This window comes from Sarcophilus harrisii, chromosome 6 (assembly GCF_902635505.1).
Source record: "Sarcophilus harrisii chromosome 6, mSarHar1.11, whole genome shotgun sequence".
Taxonomy (NCBI): domain Eukaryota; kingdom Metazoa; phylum Chordata; class Mammalia; order Dasyuromorphia; family Dasyuridae; genus Sarcophilus; species Sarcophilus harrisii.
Window position 1 is genome coordinate 155,497,196 of NC_045431.1, and position 23,902 is coordinate 155,521,097.

The following is a 23,902-nucleotide window of genomic DNA, read 5'->3' on the forward strand; positions in this document are numbered from 1 at the left end:
AAATCCGACTTTTTTCCAGAAGTTAGGCTAACAATGTAAGGCTGCAGACAGCCCCAATCATGAAGCATCCAGCACTAGAAGGGAGGGCTCCCTCTCCCCTCCTCAGAAGACAATTCTGAGGAGATAAAGAATGTGTTTTTCTCTGCCCTTCATCTTTGATCTGGCCCCGGGAAGGTCCCATTGCTGTAACTCCCATTCCCTGGGTCAACTAGTACAATATGTTCCCAGCTGGACCAGGCTGCATTTGAGACCTGGGGGATTCATACCAGAATCAAAAGCTCTCCGTTTCCCCCCTAAACCTTGAAATAATGCAAGAATTCCTAGATATACATCTGTACAAAGATAAAAGGACTGCTGACAATATAACTCTATACCAAGTCCTCAAAGTGTCTATACAGTCAAAACTATTTTCATATTACTAGTAGTACAGAAATATTAATAGATATAACTTACATAAACAAAAGTACTTTGGGCTTTTCAATAATAATTTTTTCAGGTAAGTGGTACAATGGATAGAGCACTGGACCTGGAGTCAAGAAGACCCGAATTCACATCCTACTGTGGTCATTTATTAGCTCTATGAGCCTGGGTAAGTCATTCAGCTTCTACCTGGTACAGTTTCCTCATAAAATGGGGGAAATAAAGAGTCCTTGTCTCCCAAAGTTGTCAAAGGATAAAATGAGATTATATTTATTAAAAAAAAAAAACAACCCTGCATTTCTACAAGCTTTTTGTGAGAGGAGGAAATAGAAAGGAGGGGAAAGACAAAATCAAGAGGGCAGGGGATGGGGGAAGAGGGAGAAGAGAGACTGGGGCAGTTCTTCTCCCTCTGGGTCTCAGCTGGAACTCTCCAATCACTAAGTTCTGGCTGGATTCAGTCTTGCACATCAAGGTCCAGATATGTGACTAATTATTTCAGGCAATGACAAGAAATTTCGGTGTAGTATCACCTGCCTTTATCCCTGCAAACTAACCTAAGAACCAATAATGATCCAAGACATTCAGTTTACAATTCTGATTAACTGGTTCAGCTGAGGTGACTGATCTTTCTATGACTGGAACTGTGATTGAGAGGCACATGGCCATTAGCACTGTATCCAGCAAGTTAATATGATGAGTGGGATTCAGAGTCAGATTCCTGGGCCTCAAAGACCCGGTGGCCCCCTCTCATTTCTGTAGCTACTTCAAGGGCCATCTTCTACTTCTCCTGAATTGAACTCCTTGAGGGTAAGAGCAGTTTTGTTTTTATCAATGTATCCCCATCACATCCATGAACAAATGTGCAGAGGATGTAGCATGTGTTTACTGAATTGACAGCAGTTCACTAGAGCAACTTTTCTCCCCATAGCCATTAACCTAAAATTTGTAGATACTAACAATAACTATATATTTTTTTCAATAGTGGAAAACATGCAGATAAACATATACATATGTGTGAATAAGGTCTGGAGTCAGAAACTTTTGAGAAAATATTAAAAGAAAGAGTTGGATGACAGCAGGAAAAGCCTATTTAAGTTTAATATTCAACACCAAATAAGCGTGGGTAAATATAAACTATGAGACAAAGAATTTAAAATGAACTTACCTTGAAAAATTAGGTTAAGGAATAAACAAGGTGCAATTAAATGAATAACCTATAAGTTAGGATGGAAAACAAGCATGTTTTTAACAAGTGACAGTTTTGGTTGTTGTTTAAGGTGGGTTTTTTTTTTTTTTGCTTGTATTCCATTCTCTATACCAAGTCCTCAAAGTGTCTATATAGTCAAAAAGTCTGCATTACTACAGAGTCACTTATTTATGTCTTGAATGCCAACATGGTGATAGACTGTTAATCCTTATTTACAAATACCACTCATTATTAGCAACAGACTTAAACAGGGAGGATTTAAAAAGTGAGAAAAAGAAAAGTCATATGAGATAAGCACCCTCTAGAAATTGCCTTGTATTATGCAGTAGGAGTAATATTTTAAGGTTACATTCAAATAAACTTTCTAATAGAAAAATACTTGCCTATTGGCACTGTAAGAAGAGTCTATTATGGCTCCAACCTGGGAAGGAAGGGATGATGGGCAGGAAACTAAAATTGGTAAGAACTCTTGAGGGGAGGTAAGATACTCAGGTGAATGTTGTTGCTGTGGCTGCCGCTGCTGTGCAAGCATTTGCTGCTGTAAGAAAGTCTGTTGGTACTGCTGCATCTGAAAGAAGGAAATGCTATCATAAATACACCAATACTCAATGTTAAAAAACCTTGACTAAGTCTCAGCAACATGATATTCTTCTATTACTACTTTGTGTTCACAGGATAAATGCCACACACTTACTAACCCAGGAGATCAGAACCCTCATTAGTTGTATTTGGTGAAAGTTTATTTTTGAGGGAATTCAGGGAAAAACATCAATCATAAGTGTTGCCGAGCCTGGAGTCTGAGTCAAACAGTAAAAAAAGGAACTCTTATTTAAGAGTTGGAAAACAAAATTATTCTCTGAAACAAAGACATTTCCATTTGTGTTGGTACCAAAGGATTTCAGGATCTCTTCAAAACAGCATGTGAATATGAAACAAATATAAATGTGGTCTTTTGCCACAAGAAAAGTAAAATTATACTCAACTTATTGGTTACCTCATATACAAATTCACGTGTCAAGTTCAAAAAATTAAATCAAATTTAGGGAGATGTATTTTTTTCTTTTTAAATTGTTTTTTGTTGTTTGGGGAAAAGCATCCTTGCCAAATAATTATCCTAAATTTTTTATAAAATGTTATGATCAGGGGGCTGGCTAGATGGTGCAGTGGATAGAGCAACAGTCCTGGAGTCAGGAGAACTTGAGTTTAAATCCAGTCTCAAATACTTAACACTTCCGAGCTGTATGACTCTAGGCAAGTCACTTAAACCCAACTGCTCACACACACATATGTGGACACACACATACACACATGCAAATATGGTGAATTATAAGATCTTGTTCTACATCTTTCAAAAACTATATACACTTAATTTATCGTGTCTACAAAGAATATTCTAGAAAGCACACAACACTTACCATTGCAGGGTACTGGGATACAGAAGATTGCTGTTGATACACTGAATGCATTAAAAATTGTTGTTGGACTATCTGCTGCTGCTGCATTGCCTGCTAATACCAGAGTGAAAACACAAGCAAAAATAGGCAACTGATCAATGTTTCCAAATCAATCCATCAACAAATATATTAATCATCTTGCCAGATATTATACTAGAAGCTGAAAATACAAAAACAAAATAATAATAGCTAGCATTTATACAAACCTTAAGGACAGAGCATAATATACATGTTCTTAACTGGCCTTCAACAATCCTAAAATGTAGAAGCTATTATTATTCCCTTTACCTCTCTGCCTCAGTTTTCTCATCTGCAAAGTGACTTGCCCAGGATCACACTGCTAGTGTCTGAAACAGGATTTGAAGTCTTCCTGACCTGAAATCCAGCACTCCATCAGGAGAAACATGTACATAAACACTTATAGGAAAATGGGTAAGTATCAGATCTGTGATTTAGGGAACTATCACTGAAGAGAACTTACTCTACTAACACAAATAAATACCCTCTCTGCAACCTATATTTTAATTTATAAGCTTAAAGTATAGTCTGGAGAGAACTAGGCAACTGTCTAAGAGAGTATATGGCTTAGCCAAGGTGACAGTCAGCATGTACTAGAGGTTGAATGCTACTCTTCTAAATTCAAGACTGGTCCTAAAACTTTCAAAAGGCTGCCCCACAGCACAATATCACTAGAGTACATCTGATAGTAACAAAACAGCAGAGAGTTAGAACTTAGAAAGCCTGGATTTGTCACTTTTGTTGATAAATCATTCAATTTCTAGGAGCCTACATTTCTTCCATCTATAAAACAAGGATGTTATTTTATATTTATATAATAGGACTTCTAAAATCCCTCCCAAATCTAACGCCATGCTTCTATCAAGGAGCTCTCACACTACAAAATTATATTTAAGTATATTTAACACTACCAAAATATTAGCAATAATGAATACATTAAGAATAAATTGAACATTTTTGTTGATAGGGAAAAACAATATCATGACTACCTTCTACTAAAGTCAGATATTTTATAAAAGCAACACCTACTAAGATGTACACTAATCTAGATTTTTTCTAATAATTTAATTGTCTCTGATATTTAATTAGTTCAGGATACTAAGGGTTAATTCATTGCCTTAGTTTCCTGCTCAACTAAATACAAAAAACCAGTGCAGAAACAGTAAAACATTCCTCAAATCTGATACAAGTTTATGACAAGGTATATTCCTCCCATGGCTAAGGCAAATGAAGTGAGCCTAAGCCAAAATTAATGCTGTATACTTGTTAAAAACTCTTTCCATGCCAGTGCTAGGCAAACTTTTTGTTAGATATTAACTGGTATGCTGGAAGGAAGGAGACCCCAGGGAGATGAGATGTACTGACACAGAAACCTTTCACTCTCTAGCAAGATGCTTCTTACCACATACCACAAATCTCAAGGGGAGAGAAAGCATAAGACTAATGAATTAGTGAGATTAGGAAGAAAACTGACCACAGGCATGTAGCAACTTTAAGATGTAATTGTACTTTGGGAATCTAAGAATTGTGCCAGGAAGATAATAAAAATTCAAAAAAGCTTTTGTTAAATTTAACTTTGTATTTGGAAATGATTATCTTAAGGCCCATCAGCTATGGTACAATTAGATCCTCCCTAAAGGATGTTATATGAGGATTGTCCAAGAAAAGTGCTACACTATTTAAGACTATATTTGATATTTAAAACCTGCCAAATGGCCCTTTGGCTGGATCGCTGAAGTAGGTGTCAATGGCTAAAATAGAAGTCAGTCTCTAGTCAAAGAATACAAGGATCAATATTTGGTCATGTTCTGCTGAGTACTTTTAACAATGAACTGGATAGAGAAAGAGTTGCTATGTCCATTAAGTCTGCAGATGACACAAAGCTGTGAATAATAATTTACACAAGAGATGGGAGTGGGAATCCAAAAGGATATCCTTACAGGTTAGGACAATAGGCTACACTGAGTAAGATGAATTTTACTAGGTATAAAGGTAAAGTTTGCAGTTGGGTACAAAATAAATAAATAAAGTAACTTCCCAAGAATACAATGGGGGAGGCATAGATAAAAACCAACTATAAAATGGATCTGAGGATTGTAATGGGAAGACTATATAAGCTCAATATTTGTAGGCAGTGTGATATGCTGGTCAAAAAAAGCTAATGTAATATTGGGCTGCATAGAGGCAAAGCTTCTTGGAGCAGAAATGGGACAGTATCCTCATTCTCTATCCTTATTAGACTACATCTGGAGTATTGTGTTCAGCCACAGAACCATGCTAAGAAAGATACTGATAAGTTAGAGAGTGTCTAGAAAGGAGGGCACTGAATAGCCTTGCATCCATGTCCTATGGAAAGAGATGGAAAAGAATCTGAAATTTTTAGATTGGCCCCACAGCTCAGACCAAAGTGCAGTGGAGGGAGTTTCAAAGAGGCTAGAAGACAGAAAAAACTTCCACACAGTTATTACTGTCCAAAGATACCTTGAGAAGTGGTATGCTTCCCACTTGGAGCCGTTAAATAGCAATCTGGACAACCACCTTTTGTGTAGAGGCTAGACAAGATGGATACTTTTCGACTTCCAAACTTTAGGATTTAGGTTGAGCCCTTGAATAGAAAACATCAGCAATCTCTGAACTTCCCCAAGGTCTCAGGGAATTTCCCCAAATCAAAGACATGGACAAGCATGCCAAATGTCCCAAGCTGATTTGCTGAGGAGAGTAAGCACTGAATGAATGGTAAGTGATTCCCCAATTCCCTATGATGTGTAGGGCCCAGGGATAAAACACTTGGCATTTAGGATGAGGGGAAATCAGTCAAAAAACAAGTGCCTACTACATATTAAGGATTGGAAAGATAAAGAACAAACAGTTCCTGCTCTTAAGAAGTTCAAAGTCTAAGGGGTAAGGAGAAGAGAGAATATGCAAACAGCTATGCACAGATAAAATACATAGGATATTGTCCTATCTTAAGGGACAATCTCAGAGAACAAACTTTTTGTGATATTAACTGGTATGCTAGAATGGGGGGACAATCTTAAGAGGAAATACATTAAAACTAAGATTACTAGAGAGACTTCCAAGTCCCATGAGTAGACTAGACATTTTCTCCAATCATCATGACCTCTCGAACCTGTCCAGAATACAACTTCTATATCAAAGATAAAACTTCAGAGGTTCTATGGTGTAGAATAGGGCTCCTTAAACATTTTCCACTAGAAACCTCTTTCCATCTGACAAATTTTTACACAACCCCCTCTCAAATCTAAAACCAGGTATTTCTGGCAGCATAGGTACACGCAGAGTGCAAAGTGTTCAAAACCAAAGCTGCCGTGAAGTCATTCAATGCAAAATGGAGAAGCACTGACTTTGAACTAGTTTTTGGTCATTATGTTCAGAAATTTTTTCATGCAGGCTAGACTAGTTTTTCTCTATAACTCAATGAAACTGTTCTAGAGACTTAGAAGAGTTTGGGGACTAAAGCTCAAATCACGGACTTTCTTGAATCTTTTCCCATGGCATTAAGTAAATTTCCCTTAAAAAAAAATACTAAATGTTCTTATTTCATTCCAAACTGGAATCACCAGATACAAAACCATTAAAATCCCTCCCTCCTTTTTTTTTTTTTTTGCCACACATCTGAAAAGTAAAATAATCAGAGAAAAGTATTACCTGCCTAGCACTATCCCATTTTCTTCTATATTGCTACCATGTTCTGCCTGATCCCTGAGACATTTGTTATTTGTTCATATGGATACAAGTTGGAGACTTTTGGGGGAAGTATGAGGAGAGAAGGATGGGGAAGTATGAAAAAGAACTATTAACATATATAGCCTGACAGATGCAATTAGCTCTCAAATATTCTGGATAGTGATTATTGTTATAATTCTCTCTTTTTTTTAGATATTGAAATGCAATTCTAAAATATTTCTTTTTTAATTAAAGCTTTTTACTTTCAAAACACATGCATGGATAATTTTTCAACATTGACCCTTGCAAAATATTGTGTTCCAAATTCCTTCCTTCCTTCTCATCCTCTCCCCTAGGTGACAAGTAATCCAATATATGTTAAACATCTTTAAAAAAACATATGTTAAAGCCAATATATGTATACATATTTACACAATTATCTTGCTGCACAAGAAAAATCAGATTAAAAAGGAAAAAAATTAGAAAGAAAACAAAATGCAAGCAAACAACAACAAAAAGAATAAAAATGCTATGTTGTGATCCACACTCAGTTCCCAGAGTCCTCTCTCTGGATATAGATGGCTCTCTTCATTACAAGACCACTGGAACTGGCCTCAATCATCTCATTGTATAACTCTTTCAAAATAATATATTATTTTTTCCTAGGAATCTGAGCGTTCTGCTAAGTAAGGCAGAAGATGACAAAGTACTCTGATGGACATACCATTTTAATTTTCTCTCCACAAGAAGTACATACTCCCATTTGCTAAAACATGTTTCTACTAACAACAAGATGAAGCAGGATTTTTTAATAAAAATCAGACGGCTTATAAGGATGAGAAATGTTTATTATGTCCCTCACTCCAGAAAAGCAGGTTCTAACATCAATATTCTGATAGCAGAAATTTTAAAAATAAATACAAAGAAATGCAAATTAAATGTATATTGCATTTTTAAACAACTCCCTGAGATACTAAAAGTATAAAATATTGACCAACAACTAGACAGGCACTTAACTATTCTGAACAAAATAAACCAGCTTCATAATATGTGAAAATCCTAAAATAGTAAGTTTTTTTTTTTTTACCTGCTGAACATATGCATCCTGGAATAACTGCTGTTGCTGGTATTGGTAAGGGTGATGTATATGATGAAGTTGCTGCAATCTCCAATCACCCTGCTGTAATTGCTGTAGTACTCTATGTTGCTGTGGAGGCTGCTGACCCTGAGTCAACACCATCTCTTGACTGTTTCCAAGTTTCAATGTTCCTAAAATATATTTCCAAAGGCATTTGTTAGCTAGTTTCAAATTTATATAGCCCCTCCACCTTGCCCCCACTCCTCATTTGTTGCAATTCTTGTCCTTATCTACTTTTTACTAAACTCCCATTTATTGTAGCTCCTTCTAAAGATGACTTCTACAATAACTGAGACCAACAATGGACAGACCAATAGAGAGACTCTGCTAAGTCTTCAAACTCACTAATTTTTTGAGTAAATATTTAAAACAATTTTCCCAATTGCACACTATCAAATTGCATGCCTAGTTAGTATCTCTTGGTGGCTGGAGATAAATGAGTCTCAAGTTATTGAATCACGGCTTTTGAGGATTTTCCCAAATCCCAATAACAATCAGCAAACTTCTTCAAAAGAATTAAAAAATAGATAAATAAATAAAAAAAGGGGAGAAATGAAAGGGAAATCTCACATAAACTAAACAATCTTGATCCTGGCTTCTTCTAAAATACAGTGTGTCATTGAGGTTGTTCAAGAACATAAGCTTCTGCTACTGGCAAGACCTCTTGACTCACTTTCTCAATTCTATAATCTTTCTTATGGGTCAGGGAAAAGGTAAATTATGACTAAAAACCAAAACTCCAACTCATCATTTCTAAAATATAATTTTGAAAATGCAAAAATCCTAGAGGAAATATTTTCTAAAGTCCATTTAAAAATAAATCAGAGGGAACACTTTCTTAGATATAATTCAATTCCAAAAGTATTTTCTAAAAGGCTTGTTCTGAAATTCATTATATAGTCTTGGTAACAGAATAAAATTACAGGAATTTCTGTTTACAGAAAAACAAAAGATACTAAGCTTAAATACTACTACTCTAGAAATTTTTTTTCTCAAATTAATCTCAACAGAAACTCTAGTATAGTTTCAAATAAAAAGCCAGCTGATAACTGCCACTGTACTGTCTCATAGTTATCTCCTTTTTGGAAGATAGTAGTTTTATATTTATGAATTTAAAGCCTAACTAGAGTTTTAAAAACTGACTACCAAAGGACACAATATTTTGCAATCTCCTTTTATTAGATACAAAATAATCATGATCTTCTAAATTGTCTCCCTTTATCTACTCCTCCCAAAACAAAAATATCAGTATTTATATATAATTACAGCTTAATATTTTTAATGGGAACAAATAACTGCATAAAAAACTATTTTCTGAAAAAGCAACAAGTTATTTCAGTTACAAAGTATCAGAAAAAGTGCATAGTAAAGTATGCTATTGTATAACATACAGCTTATCATACCTTTACCACTTCCTTCAATCAGCTATTGAAAAACCTGAGAAGTTATCAGCTATAGAAAACCCTGAGAACTTCGGGATGGTGACAGAATGCAACTCAAGTAAGGGAACTATGAAAGATGCCAATGCTTGCATGGCACTATTTATACTAATTGAGGAAAATGACACTTCAATTGAGGAAAATGACACTTCAATAATAGCCAAACTGTCAGATCACTTGATAGCACAATATCTAATATCCTAAATAAGGAAGGGTTTTAAAGAAAAAAAAGGTTACATTATGCTATTTAGCACATTACTATAAAACAACATTGACTACCCACTTTGTGGGGTAGTATTACATGTAACGGAATAGCATATAGATTATGAATAATTGTTTTAAGTTCTTTCAAAAAGGAATAATTTACTATTGAAAACATTTAGAAACCAATATGATTCTCCTAGCACTAGGAAATCTTTACATGTCTCTGGAGCCAAGACAGATATGAAAAAATAACAAGTACTCTGGCCAGTAGCTCTATTCTGGATCTTGTCACTACCCTAAAATATTAATGAATCTAAGTAAATAAGAACTCTTGGACAAATCTTTCAATTGTATATTTCACTTCTGCTTAAAATATAAACTCCAATACTGTATGTCTATATATGTCTAACTAAAGGGGGTATAAAATTGATTGTTCATTCACATAGGTAAAATCACATACCTTTTAGCCTATGGTTACCAATTTCACCAGGAACAGGTACTTTAACTGGTGTGGCTGAGCTCTGAATTGCTAGTACACTAGGAGTGGCAGTGCTTGAATTAGCCTTTGGTCTCTGTCTTGGGGCAATTGAGGTTTCTGTTGGTCCAATAGTATCTGTTATTCTAAAAGAGAAGAATACATTTCATTTCACACATTACAATGTGTCTGAATATTGCTAAAGTTATTATTTATTTATATATTATTCCACTAATGACAGATAACCACAAATGTCAACTAATGGGAAGACCTATTTCAGGGTTTCAATTACTGAGTTTATATTTGAAAAGGAAACTAAAATTGCATCTTTTAAACCAAGTGGCAGGACCATGGGCAAAAGAAGAAACCAAAAGACTTGTTTCTCTCTATCCTTTCCTCTTGAACTCATGAGGAATGAACATGTAGCAAGAAGACTATTACCACTGCCAGAAATGTCCTCCTCTCTGCCTCTTCTCATCATTTTTCCCCAGCCAGAGAGCCCAAAACCCATCAGCATCTTAGAGAGAAGGCAGTCATCAGTTCTATTGCTTTTCCTAAGATGATCTCACACTAGACTAGGCATTACCACCTGCCCTACATCTCCTGTTGTCTGACTGACAAAACAATATAAGCTATCCTGGGACTTGCCAACTGCCTTGATATTGGGTCTTGGGATGTTTATATCTTACACTTCAATTTTCTTTTATCTGTTGTTTCTCAGAATTAGAGGGAATTCCTTGAGGGCAAAGTTCCTAGCCTTTTCTATTTGTATCTCTGACACTTAATATACAACTTAGCAAACATTACAGGCTTAAAAAAAGTTTTGGTTTTTTTTTCATTTATCCATTACACTTCAATCTGATGCTAGGAATAGCAAAGGAAGTGTGTTCACATCAACCAATCTATCTGAAGCAACAAGATATCCTTTCAATTATTTTTTCAAGACAAGTTTCTCAGAGATCTACCTAGTGCTAATTTCTCTTCAGAACTTTCCATCTTGATATGGCAATAGCATCTCAGACTTGGTATATTCAATAAAAGGATCATCTTCTCTAAATTCTATCCTGTTCCAGATTTATCTTTTTTCTGCAGATTGTGCAAATATTATTCCCATTTTACAAAAGAGAAACAAATTAGCATGGAGAACATTTATTTATCCAGGGTCATAAAGCTATATAGTAGTAGAGTTAGGGTCTAAACTAATTTCCTGACTCCCAATTCAATGAGAAACAACTGTATAGGTACAGCTTTAGAAGAAACATTAGCTAAGATTAGCCAAGCTTAGATTGAGAAAACTGGAAACCATTCCCTAAAGAATTTTTCTGAATGTGTAGGAGATAAAGATCTACATGTATTTTACTATGCTTATTGAAATGGATAGCACAGTTCTGAAAATTCCCAAAAGTACACATTTTTTTTAACAAATCTTTTCAACAACTAGCCAAAGCTAGCCAGAATGATTTAATATCTTTGTTTAAATGTAATTTTTGTGGGATTCTTAGTTCATCAGAACATTTCTGGAGAAAACTGTAGGCAATAAGTAAAGTTCAAATTATTCAACACTGTGGAATAAAAAAATCAGTCACTCACTGGGAGACACCATAATTCAGCAGAAAATTAATGAAATGTGTAATAATCAGACATGCATTCAAACCCCAATTCTGGTATCTACTCTCTGTATGACTTTAAAAAAGAAAATAATAGGGTGGAGATAAGTGACCACTACTTTCATGTGGATCCAGACATCTCTCCTTCTAGTTACCAATTATACAATTTTAGATTCATCCTTGATTCTTGCTCCCAGTATCACAGCAATTTGTCAATTCTTTTCAGTAGGACTTCCATAGTATAGTGTTCATCCCTCTTCATCCACAGGCACCACCACAGTTTAGATGCCTATCACTTCTCACTTGGACTTACATGAAACAAATACAAATTTCTCAGCCTGGCATTTAAAGCTAGCAATAACGTGGCTTTTATAGACCCAGAATTATTGCAAATTATGTAGGATGAGTGCTAGATCCCCTTTCCCAAAGTAACTAATCAGAGACATCTTTAGGTACAAAGAGAAAACATTTATTTAGTCCCTGCAGGGAGAAAACTAGCATCTCAGGAAGGACCTCAGCTCCCAAAATGTGCTTGACCTGACAAGTCAGAAGTCTGTCAGGATTTAAATGGCAAAAGACCAAAGCCTTTTCAATTGATAAAATAAAAGGAAGTAACCACCCTTGACCAATGGTCACCAATATTGTCTGCTTCCTGTAATTTCCTGTCACTGACTTGGGGTCTGACCTTTAGAGACCTAGGCCCAGAGATCATGTGACTTCCTGCACCCCAAGGTCCAAGGCCTGATCTTCTGACTCTGGGAGTAGGGATCATGTGACTTAGGCCTAGTCTCATAAACTGAGAAAACTTCATCTGATCAGTCCCATTCAGTCCCCCTTCTTTTTCATCAATTTCAGGATTTCTCACCCTAACCCTGTTATATATTTCTTCCACTAGGGCATCTCTGTGACCTGGGCCTTCAGGTTGGTCCCTCTTCAGTACTAACTGTAATCCACCCTCTACCATTTAGAACTAATACCTGCCCATCAGTGGAAGCTTTCAGGAACCGCTTTAGCTACTCCTAAACTCGGCTAAATCTTGAATTACTCTAATGATTAAGTCCATAAGCAAGCCAGTAACAGGATATTGCTGCTTAAAGCAATGAGCAGGAATCAGACACCCGCTACCAGACTCCCACTATCTTCCTTGGAAATCCTGTCATCACAGAACAGATTGGCATTTGGCAGCCACAGAACTCCAGCACTGTGGAGGCTCAAAAGCCTCAGGGCCATTGTCACATCCTTCCCACCTCAAGCAGTCCAGACCCAATTTATATGGGACAAAAGGAAGAAGATCTCATCTTCAAGGGGCGTACAGCTGGCTCCACCTAATGGGGTCTGGACTGAAGAAGGGAGACAAGTGACTTGTAGGTGGCGGCAGCAACATCCAGTGCTGAATGTCAGAATCAGGTACCAGGTGATTTCAGGTTGACCAAGTGGTTGGAATTTCATAATTCAGAGTCTGAAAGAAGCAACTCTCACAAGTATATTAAAAATATGTATAATTTCTAAATATGAGCAGAAGAGAATCAACAAAAGTGGAATTAATATGGAGTTACTAGGGACAGAAACCAGGAACCCAACCCAGAAGACTGGAGGTGGGAGATGAGGCGGGCTATCACAAAAGCTTCTCATCCAAACAGCTTTTCCTAGGATAGATACTAAAGAATGTTTTCCCAAATTCCTGCTTTTGTTTCCTCAAAGGAGTAGGGGCAATGGGTGTCCTTCAATGAATATGATCTCCCCCAAGAGAAAGTGTAGAGCCTTACAAGGTAAGGCTTTTACCCAATTAGAACAGATGTTAACAAAACCTACAGCAGTTTGAAGCTCCTGCATGGGGCACATGTGCAGACCTTTTTAACAGTCCTGTTTCAGAAACAATCCCAGTGCTTGGGAACTATATGAGGGAATGCAGGAGTCAGGAATTGGGGAATTAAAAGTGCCATGGTGGGGGAAGGGGGGGCAAATGGGCAACTAATCTGTAAGCGTGTTTCCCTTCACCTGAAGTGAATTCCCCTTTCTTCAGTAAACTACAGAAACCTTTCTAGGTTCATGGACAGCTAGCAGTAATTGTTTCCCCTTCATACTTAATGGGGGATTGTTTGGCTGTCAAAAATCCCTGTTCTTTCCATATAATCCCCATGATCATGCAAAACATGAAAAAACACATTTGAAGTCAGTATAGATCTTTGAGAAGTAAGCAAGGGGTCTAGGATAGGGTTCCAGAGACTCCTTCCTTCCTTCAACATACAATGTAAAAACATACAATGTAGGCATATTAGTTTAGCCTTCAGGGTCCTAAAAACCTTGACCTGATCAGGGCATGCTAGGATTGCTTCCTTTCCCACTAAGCAAAAAGGAAAGTGGTAGTGGCCCCAAATACTTAGGCAAAGTAGGCAAATACTCTAGCCCCAGGACACAAAAGAGTTAAAGATTTTATAACAGCAACTACAGAATCCTTCGAGTCTAAGGTTACAAATCAAAATATCATTTATATACTTGTATTGTGCCTCATATCTTCCACTTGCTTTGATTACAAAAATTTGCTATTAAGAGGAAAAATCAGGGACATGATTTAAATAGCATCAAAACTGGTCCTTCGGGTCTTGACCTGAGAGCACATACAGTAAAAAGCATCCTTAATGCAATTTTACTTCAAGTAACTGTCCTAGTTTTTAACAATTCCACCTTAAGTCAGAGTGAAGAATAATCAGGTGGGTTCTTATCCAAAAGAACTGGGAAATTGAGTCCGAAGGATCCTACCTTAAGCAGAGACCAAGATCATCCTCCTAATTCATTCCCAGACACTAACTCCTATCTGTAACAATTTCTTCTGAGTACCTTGCAGCATATTCCTTTCAGATGGTAGATCACTGGCTTGACAAGCAGACAGTTATATCTGAATTTAAAACTCCAAATAAACATCAGCTGCAGTCTCAAGAAATTTTATCTCCAATAATTCTCATTAATCAAAGCTTCAGATGAATCTAGCTCTCAAGGATCACAGTAAGAGATTCATAATTGATTTTTCATATCTAAGTAGATAGTTAAGTTCAACATTACACTAATCGTTTTGCTTTTAAAATGCCCAATACATAGAAAAATTCTAAATTGCATATTATCCATAACAGAAACATGTTCAAAGGCAAAAACTATTATTTTCAGAGTCCTTTTAAATAATGGGCACAATTTTAAGATGACTCAATTAAAACTCATAGAGAATACAGAATATCCTAATGTTACATAAAATAACCTTATCAGAATTAACATTTTCTTCATTCTTAAAAAAAATGTTAAGTAAACTTCCTCTAATTGAGGAGTCCCTATAAACTTTTTGGATACAGCCCTATCAACTTTATCAAATCAGGTTAAAACTGCTCTAGGTACTTTAAGAAAGCTATAGATCACACCTGTTATCATATTCCTTAAACAAGGAGGCCATTATGCACTTGGATAAACATTAAATAATTTGCTGAAGACAGATGGGACACTTTAGTAGAAATAAATCGCTTTCAGAAAATTTGTGATTTCAACAAACCTCTTAGAGCAGCTATAGACTTGGAAAAATAAAAATAAAACATTCAGTTATTAACACCTCGTAAATGTAGGCTGTTCCTTTAAACGACATAAGCAATTAATGTTTCAGTCAGCAAGAGGGAGGGGAACTCCAAAGAACTAGTTTGTTAAAAAGCAGCCACACCACACCTTATTGGGGAGGGGGAAATTAGAATGTTACCTAACAAGGATCTGTTCCTCTTCCCCCACGAGACTTGGCAACCCTCCCAACTCCACTATGCTTCCTTACCCCCACTTCTCACAGCTTTTTTAGGGTGCCAAGTCCCCCAGGATCCAGTGCACCAGCTAAAGACATGCACCAAAACTTTTCCCTGGTGTGTCTTTTCCCTGGCAAATGGCAAGTTCCACTAGGAGCTTGCTCCTTTCTGTGCACCTTTTTTCTCCCCTTTTCCAACATGCTGTGCGCTTCTCTCTCTTTTTCCCCTATTTACAACGTCATTTTCTTCTCTTTCTCCTTTTTCAATCTCATACCATCTCTTCCCCTATAACACATCCCAACACACTCACACACACACACATTCTCACTCTCTCTCTCTCTCTCTCTCACTCTCTCTCTCTCTCTCTCTCTCTCTCTCTCTCCCTCCCTCCCTCCTCCTGATTCCAACATACTCTTTCCTCCTCCAAGAGGGTCTCCCTTACTCTTTCCCTTTCTCTAACATGCTCCCAAATCAACCCTTCTAACTAGATGCTCCATTCTAATTATTAATTGCTTTTGCAAATCAATCTTTCTTGTCCGTCCCTTGTTGTTAAATCATCCTTTTTTTGGTCACTTTAAACTTTTAAGATTAATAATTAAATAACTTTGGACCACATTTCATAAAACTTATATACATATCCAACACAGCTAATAAAATTTTAAGACATAACTCATAATTTTACAAATTATCCAGTATACACTTTAGAAAGCAACATACCATCTAATTAGGGGATACAAACATGGCCTCCCCTAAGGTCAGCTATGGGAACTTTGTTTTAATAACTTATATTTTAACTTAAATAAACAATAATATAAAACTGCTTTTACGCTATACCCAGAAAAAGAACTCTGGGAGATGACTAAAAACCATTACATTGAATTCCCAATCCCTATATTTATGCACACCTGCATTTTTGATTTCCTTCACAAGCTAATTGTACAATAATTCAGAGTCTGATTCTTTTTGTACAGCAAAATAATGTTTTGGTCATGTATACTTATTATGTATCTAAGTTATATTTTAATATAATTAACATCTACTGGTCATCCTGCCATTTAGGGGAGGGGGTGGGGGGGTAAGAGGTGAAAAATTGGAACAAGAGGTTTGGCAATTGTTAATGCTGTAAAGTTACCCATGTATATATCCTGTAAATAAAAGGCTATTAAATTTAAAAAAAAAAAAAAAAAAGAAAGGAAGTCAGGGAAGCTAGGAATCAGAGATGAGGAGGGAAAGCATTCTAGGAAGGGGGATGGCAGTAAAAAGGTATAGAGTATCTTGTGCTAGAAAAAGCAAAATCAATGCTGCTGAATCCTAGAGTATTTGAAGGGAAGTAAAGTATAAAAAGACTAACAAGGTAGGAAGGGGTCAGGTTGTGAAGGAGTTTAAAAGTCAAACAGAGGATTTTATATTTGCTCCTGAAAGCACTAGGGAGCCACTCAAATTTATTAAGTAAAAGAGAGCCGTGTTCACTTCTGTATTTTAGGAAGATCATTTTGACAGCTCTCTAGAGGATGGATTTAAGCAGGGAGAAACTTATAGCAGGGATTCCACCCTGCAGGCTATTTCAAGAGCTTAAGGTAACATTACAAAGGTAAATATTGACAGGACTGGTCAATATATTGAATAGGGGGAGATGAGAGCAAATGGTAAGTCAAGGATGATATTGAGCTTATGAACTGAGAGGAATGGTGGTACCCTTCACAGTAATAGGGAACTTGGGATTAAGGGAGAGTTTGAAAGGAAAATTAATAAATTCTGTTTGGAACATGTTAAGTCTGAGATACCTAATAGTTTGAGATTCGAAAGTGGAGGGCAAGAAAAAAGTTTGGATTGAACAAACAGAGCTAAAAATTATCTATATAAAGATAATTGAATCCATGGAAGTCACAATTGAACCTATTATAATAAAAAAATATAAAATCTTTTTCTGTTCTACTTTGTATAAGGAAATTCTCACTTTTATTCTGCTTAAGTTCAAAACAAAAATAAATGAAAAAAATGTGTCTAAAAAAAAAAAAAAATAAAAAAAAATAAAACTGCTTTTACTATCATATCTCAAATAACAAATTTCACTAAACTGATGGAGCATAGTTTCTTTCTCTCCCTCTGGCCCCATGTTTCCTTGATGCAATCGGGATGGGGGAAGGAGAAAAAAAGAGACTCTCTTTACTATATGCACTATCCTCCTCTAGGAGGCCCCAATTTAACATTCTTATAGCATTCGCTTTATGCTAAGCACTTTGGAATCTTAAAATGACCAGTCATTACTCTCAATAGATTTTCTCTTTTTAACAAATTCTAGCTCACAGAACAGAAATGGCAAAGACATTCTGCACAAAGACATAAACACAAATAAAAATTACATGGAAGAGACCCATCCCTTTCCTACACACAACAGGTATATCCCATCAAGTGCATTTTTTTCTTTTTCTTTTTTTTTTTTTTGCTCTGAAGATTTGAGTTGGACTGCTCCCTCTCTCCAAAGCATCCAGTTTCACAGCTTGACCTCCTGTAATACATAAAAGTCGACCCCTCGGTGACTCAGCTGATCAAGCTTGGAAGTAGTTACCTAACTTCCAAAGCCAACTACAGAGCTGTGCTGTCCTGTGGCATTAACAGAACTTTCTTCATGACTCACCCCTTAACACTGGATTATCCAAGGCTTGATGATCCCAGGGCTCACCAAGGACACGTTCTCAGACATTGCCCTTGTGGATTATGCATGCATAAGTTACCTAACTCACTCTTACCTGGGTTTTTTCATCTTTGGAGACTTGTGCTTCTGTTTGTATCTGAGTGTCTCTCCTAGGCCCATACTTCACAGAGAGAGCAGCTGAAAGTCTGATCTCAAGGACAGTCAGAGAAAACCCAACCTTGTCCCTGCCTTGAATCAGAATCCCAGCCATCTCTCTGGGAAGTCACAGATCTTGGAGGAGCCCCCATAAATGCCTCCCCTCTTCAGTCTGGACTCCACTGGGTGGGGCCAGCTATATGCCCCTTGTCAGCCTGAAGCAGCTCCAGAAGATGAGACCTTCTTCTCTTTGTCCCAAATGAATCTGAGTCTGGACTACTTGAGGTGGGAAGGATGTGACAATGGCCCTGAGGCCTTTGAGCCTCCACAGTGCTGGAGTTGTATGGCTGCCAGATGCCAATCTATTCTGTGATGACAGAGTTTCCAAGGAAGATAGTGGGAGTCTGGTAGCGGGTGTCTGATTCCTGCTCATTGCTTTAAGCACCAATATCCTGTTACCCTCTTGCTTATGCACTTAATCATTAGAGTAGCTCAAGATTTAACCGAGTTCAGGAGTAGCTAAAGTGGTTCTGAAAGTTTCCACTGATGGGCAGGTATTGGTTCTAAATGGTAGAGGGTGGATTACAATTAGTACTGAAGAGGGACCAACCTGAAGGCCCAGGTCACAGAGATGCCCTAGTGGAAGAAATATATAACAGGGTTGGGGTGAGAAATCCTAAAACTGATGAATAAGAGGGGGGACTGAATGGGACTGATTAGATGAAGTTTTCTCAGTTTATGAGACTAGGCCTAAGTCACATGATCTCTGGGCCTAGGTTTCTAAAGGTCAGACCCCAAGTCAGTGACAGGAAATTACAGGAAGTGATGTGATCCACAAGAAGCAGAAAACATTGGTGACTATTGATCAAGGCCCCAGGTATGTTTGCCTTGGGCCTCTCCCTGCAGGGACTAAATAAATGCTTTCTCTTTGTACCTGAAGATGTATCTCTGATTAGTTAAATTGGGAAAGGGCATCTTGCACCCATCCTACACCTTTAATTTATTCTTTACTCCTGACACCTAGGCCAGCGGTTCTGTAACCTTACACCTCATCACCTATCTCTATGCTTTTGGACAAGCTATCTTCAACATATGACTCCCTCTTCACTTCAGCCTCTTAAAATTGATAATACCTTTCAAGGCTCAGTGCCAAATTTTATATCTAAACACCTCAATTATAAGTACTGTCTTTTTTCATTTTTGTCTTTTACCTAAAGCTGAGATAATGTCCTGAATTGGTCATAATCACAGTATTAAAATCAGCTCTGGATCCACAAATTTGAGGAATAGAGGAGAGATTCATCCCTGGATTGACTGAAACATAAGATGGCAGCACTGCATCAAAATGAACCACAAAATCTTTTCCAATTGTAGCTTTTGATCATCTTCAACAACAATAAAGTTAAAAAAAAAAATTAACACTGCTACTTCTAATGCAATTTAGTCCTAAGCCTTTATTCTTTGCTATTTTCATGCCTCTAAAATGTGTAGCAAAATGGTTGGAATGATATATAGGCTAGAAGCTTTGGAATAAACATTTCTTTTCAGAACAATTATTACATTCAGCTTAAAGCAAAATGTCTGAAAACACCACAAGAGGGAGCTTGATTACAATGTTCTCTTGCAAAGATTAAAGACTGAAAAAGAATCACAGAACCCTAGTAATAAAATTATGTCTATAATTCTAGCTTTATACATAATTTGTTTTCAAATCTGATGCAACCTTTCACATAGAAAATCTTATGCATATTGCCACTTAGTTGTGTTTAAGGATTATCAATAATTAAATGTTTACACAGAATTATGTACTATGTTAGGTGCTATGAGTAAAAAGCACAATCAACCCCAAACCTCTCTGTGTGTGTGTGTGTGTGTGTGTGTACATTTATACACAGTATATGTTAGAAAGTTAAGAGGATGAAAATATTTCTTTACCTGACTTAGGAAAATTTTCATGCAAGAGACAGATTTGAGCTGGGCCTAAAAGAACTGATATAATTTTGACAAAAATTAAAAAGAAGATTATAACAGGTGAAGAAATAAAGGAGAGGAGGCAGGACATCTATCAGAGATAGTAAGCAGAATACTTATTATAGTAGAGGTCTTAGAGGAAAAATAGGGAAATTTACTTGAAACAAAATGGAAACAATAGCTGAAATTTAAGTATTTAAATTAAGAAATTTAAGTTACTTTAAATTCTTAAAAAAAATTTTTTTTTTAAATGAGAGCTTCTCAGAATAACCCTGATGTAGGACAGACATTATCATCCTAAATTTTACAGGTATGGCAAAGGAGATTTAGACAAATTAAGTACATTTGCCACAACCCCCAGCTAGTCAGTGAAAGAGATGAATTTGAATACAAGACTCCCAAACTTGAATATCTGGACTGCCAACTCTCATTATTCTAACAACCAGAGGAACAACGCAAAGAAAGGACCTAATACAAGAAACAAACGGAACCATTAACAGACAGAACCTAGAAAGAAACACCAGGGGAAAAGAAGGCAGCCAGACAATGAATCTCTACAATCTATGTCATACTTTCTTCTTCTTCTTCTTCTTCTTCTTTTTTTTTTTTGTATGATCTTTTCTGTGTATGGCCAGAGCTTAACCCAATTCTTGGCACATGATACTGGCCACTCCACCCTTCTCATCCTCATATTTCTCATCTTTTCTATGGGGGAAAATAATAACATTTAACCTTACAAAACTGTTAGGATAATCAAATGATACGACGTGTAAAACACTAGATGAACCTTAAAATTTCACATAAATGAGAGTTATTATTGGCTTTGGGCGCAAGATTTCCCAAATGAGTTTATGTTTAAAACAAGTATTATCTTTGGTTGCCATATTTCTTTGAGTGATATCTATTACAACCTACTTCTGGCAACTGGTTAGATTTGGTCAATGCCCTATAAAATCTACTTATGGGCCATCCCATGGCTGCTGCCTTCCTCTGGGTCAGTCCACCACAGCACTCTACCTTATGGTGTCTTTCCCCTTGCCCCGTGTCATGTGGCATCTCCCCTAACTCCACTATGCTTCTCAACCCTACTTCTCCTTACAGTTAATTAACTCTTTTAGGGTGCCAAATTCCTTTCAGGATTTAGCCTGCCAACTAAGGGCATGCCCCAACCTCATGGGATACTCCCTTTCTTTTTTTCTTTCTTTTTTTTTTTTAAGTTTTTATTTTCAAAACATATGCATGGATAATTTTTCAACACTGACCCTTGCATAGCTTTGTGTTTCAGATTTTTCCTTCTTCCCCCCCCCCTTAAGACAGCAAGCAATCCAAAATATGCTATATATGTTAAAATATATATTAAATTCAACATGTGTAAATATATTTATACAATTTTCTTGCTGCACAAGAAAAATCAGATTAAAAGAAAATAAATGAGTAAGAAAACAAAATGCAAGTGAACAACAACAAAAAGAGTGAGAATACTATGTTGTGATTCACATTCAGTTCCCACAGTCTTCTCTCTGGGTGTAGATGGCTCTCTTCATCACAAAAGCATTGGAACTTGCATCACTCATCTTATTGTTGGAAAGAGCCATTCCATCAGAATTGATCATCATATAATATTGATGTTGCTGTGTACAATGATCTCCTGGTCCTACTCATTTCACTTAGCATCAGTTCATGTAAGATTCTCCAGGCCTCTTTGAAATTATGCTGCTGATCCTTTCTTATAGAACAATAATATTCCATAACATTTTTGTACCATAATTTATTCCCAACTGATGGGTATCCCCCTCAGTTTCCAGTTTCTTGCTACTACAAAGAAAGCTACCATAAACATTTTTGCACATGTGGATCCCTTTCCCTCCTTTAAGATCTCTCTGGGATATAGGCCAATAGAAATACTGCTGGATAAAAGGGTATATATACACAGTTTGACAATTTTTGAGTGAATGGGACTGATTGGATGAAATATTTCTCAGTATTGTCCCATGATCCCTGTTTCCAGAATGAGTCCTTGGGGAGATCATTTGCTCTCTGGAAGAATGAACTTTTGAATCTGGAGATTCAGGAAGTTGCAGGAAGTGACGCGAACTTGTGGGAGGCAGCCAGCATTGGCAACCATTGGTCAAGGTTACATCCTTTTAGTCTATCCAATGAGAAGGCTCAAGTCTTTTGCTTTTAAACCCTAGACAAGCTGGAAGCTGGCCAGATTCTAGGCGCACGTGGTCGGGAGGGTGGGGGGGGGGAGGAGGCGGGTGGTTGGGGTTGAGATGGCTCCCAAGTGTATCTGGGCCTCTCCCTGCAGGGACTAAATGCTTTCTCTTTGTACTTGATGATGTCTCTGATTAGTTAATTGGATTGGGAAGGAGGTCTTGCACTTGACCTGTCCCACATATGAGCATAGCTCCAAATTGTTCTCTTGAATAGCTAGATCAGTTCACAACTCCATCAACAAGGTATCAGTGTCCCAGTTTTCCCACATCCCCTCCAACATTCTTCATTATCTTCTCCTGTCATCTTAGCCAATCTGAGAGGTGCATAGTAGTATATCAGAGTTGTTTTAATTTGCATTTCTCCATTATATACTTCAACAACAATACTATATGATGACCAATTCTGATGGACCTGGCCATCCTCAGCAATGAGATGAACCAAATCAGTTCCAATGGAGCAGTAATGAACTGAACCAGCTACGCCCAGCAAAAGAATTCTGGAAGATGACTAAAAACCATTACATTGAATTCCCAATCCCTATATTTTTGCCCACCTGCATTTTTTATTTCCTTCACAAGCTAATTGTACAATATTTCAGAGTTTGATTCTTTTTGTACAGCAAAATAACAGTTTGATCATGTATACTTTTTGTGTATCGAATTTATATTTTAATATATTTAACATCTACTGGTAATCCTGCCATCTGGGGGAGGGGATAGGGGGAAGGAGGGGAAAAAATTGGAACAAGAGGTTTAGCAATTGTCAATGCTGTAAAGTTAACCATATATATAACTTGTAAATGAAAGGCTATTAAAAAAATAAATAAAAATAATTTGCATTTCTCTGATCAATAGCGATTTAAAGCAGCTTTTCATATAACTAGAAATGGGTTTTAATTTCTTTAGCTGAAAATTTTCTCTTCATATTCTTTGAACATTTATCATTTGGAGAATGGCTTGAATGTTTATAAATTTGAGATAATTCTCTATATATTTTAGAAATGAGGCCTTTATCAGAACCCTTAAATGTAAAAATGTTTCCCCAATTTATTGCTTCCCTTCTAATCTTGTCTGCATTAGTTTTGTTTGTACAAAAACTTTTTAACTTGATATAATAAAATTATCTATTTAGTGTTCCAGTATCTATTATGAGTTCCAGTTCTTCTTTGGACACAAATTCCTTCCTTCTCCACAAATTTGAGAGGTAAATTATCCTATGTTCTTCTAATTTGCTTATAATATCACTCTTTTATGTCTAAATCATGAATCCATTTTGACTTTATCTTGGTATGTGGTATTAGGTGTGGGTTAATGCCTAGTTTCTTCCATACTAGTTTCCAATTTTCCCAGTAGGTTTTGTCAAATAGTGAGTTCTTATTCTAAAATCTGGGGTCTTTGGGTTTGTCAAACACTACATTGCTATAGTTATTGACTATTTTGTCCTGTGATCCTAACTTATTCCACTGATTTACTACTCTATTTCTTAGCCAGTATCAAATGGTTTT

General features: G+C 36.6%; 1 protein-coding gene across 4 annotated transcripts in view; it reads right to left on the reverse strand.

Moving 5' to 3' along the window:
- Positions 1 to 23,902, reverse strand: part of BMP2K (BMP2 inducible kinase) — a 104,776-nt gene that overhangs the window by 19,766 nt on the left and 61,108 nt on the right. For 3 of the 4 annotated variants that reach the window (XM_031943844.1, XM_031943846.1, XM_031943847.1), the window contains 4 exons: positions 10,028 to 10,188; positions 7,874 to 8,055; positions 3,043 to 3,135; positions 2,011 to 2,195 (listed from right to left, as the gene is read on the reverse strand). In XM_031943844.1, coding sequence (XP_031799704.1) covers positions 2,011 to 2,195; positions 3,043 to 3,135; positions 7,874 to 8,055; positions 10,028 to 10,188 — 621 coding nt within the window. The remainder of the gene's footprint in view (positions 1 to 2,010; positions 2,196 to 3,042; positions 3,136 to 7,873; positions 8,056 to 10,027; positions 10,189 to 23,902) is intronic. The other variant, XM_031943845.1, reaches the window with a different exon arrangement.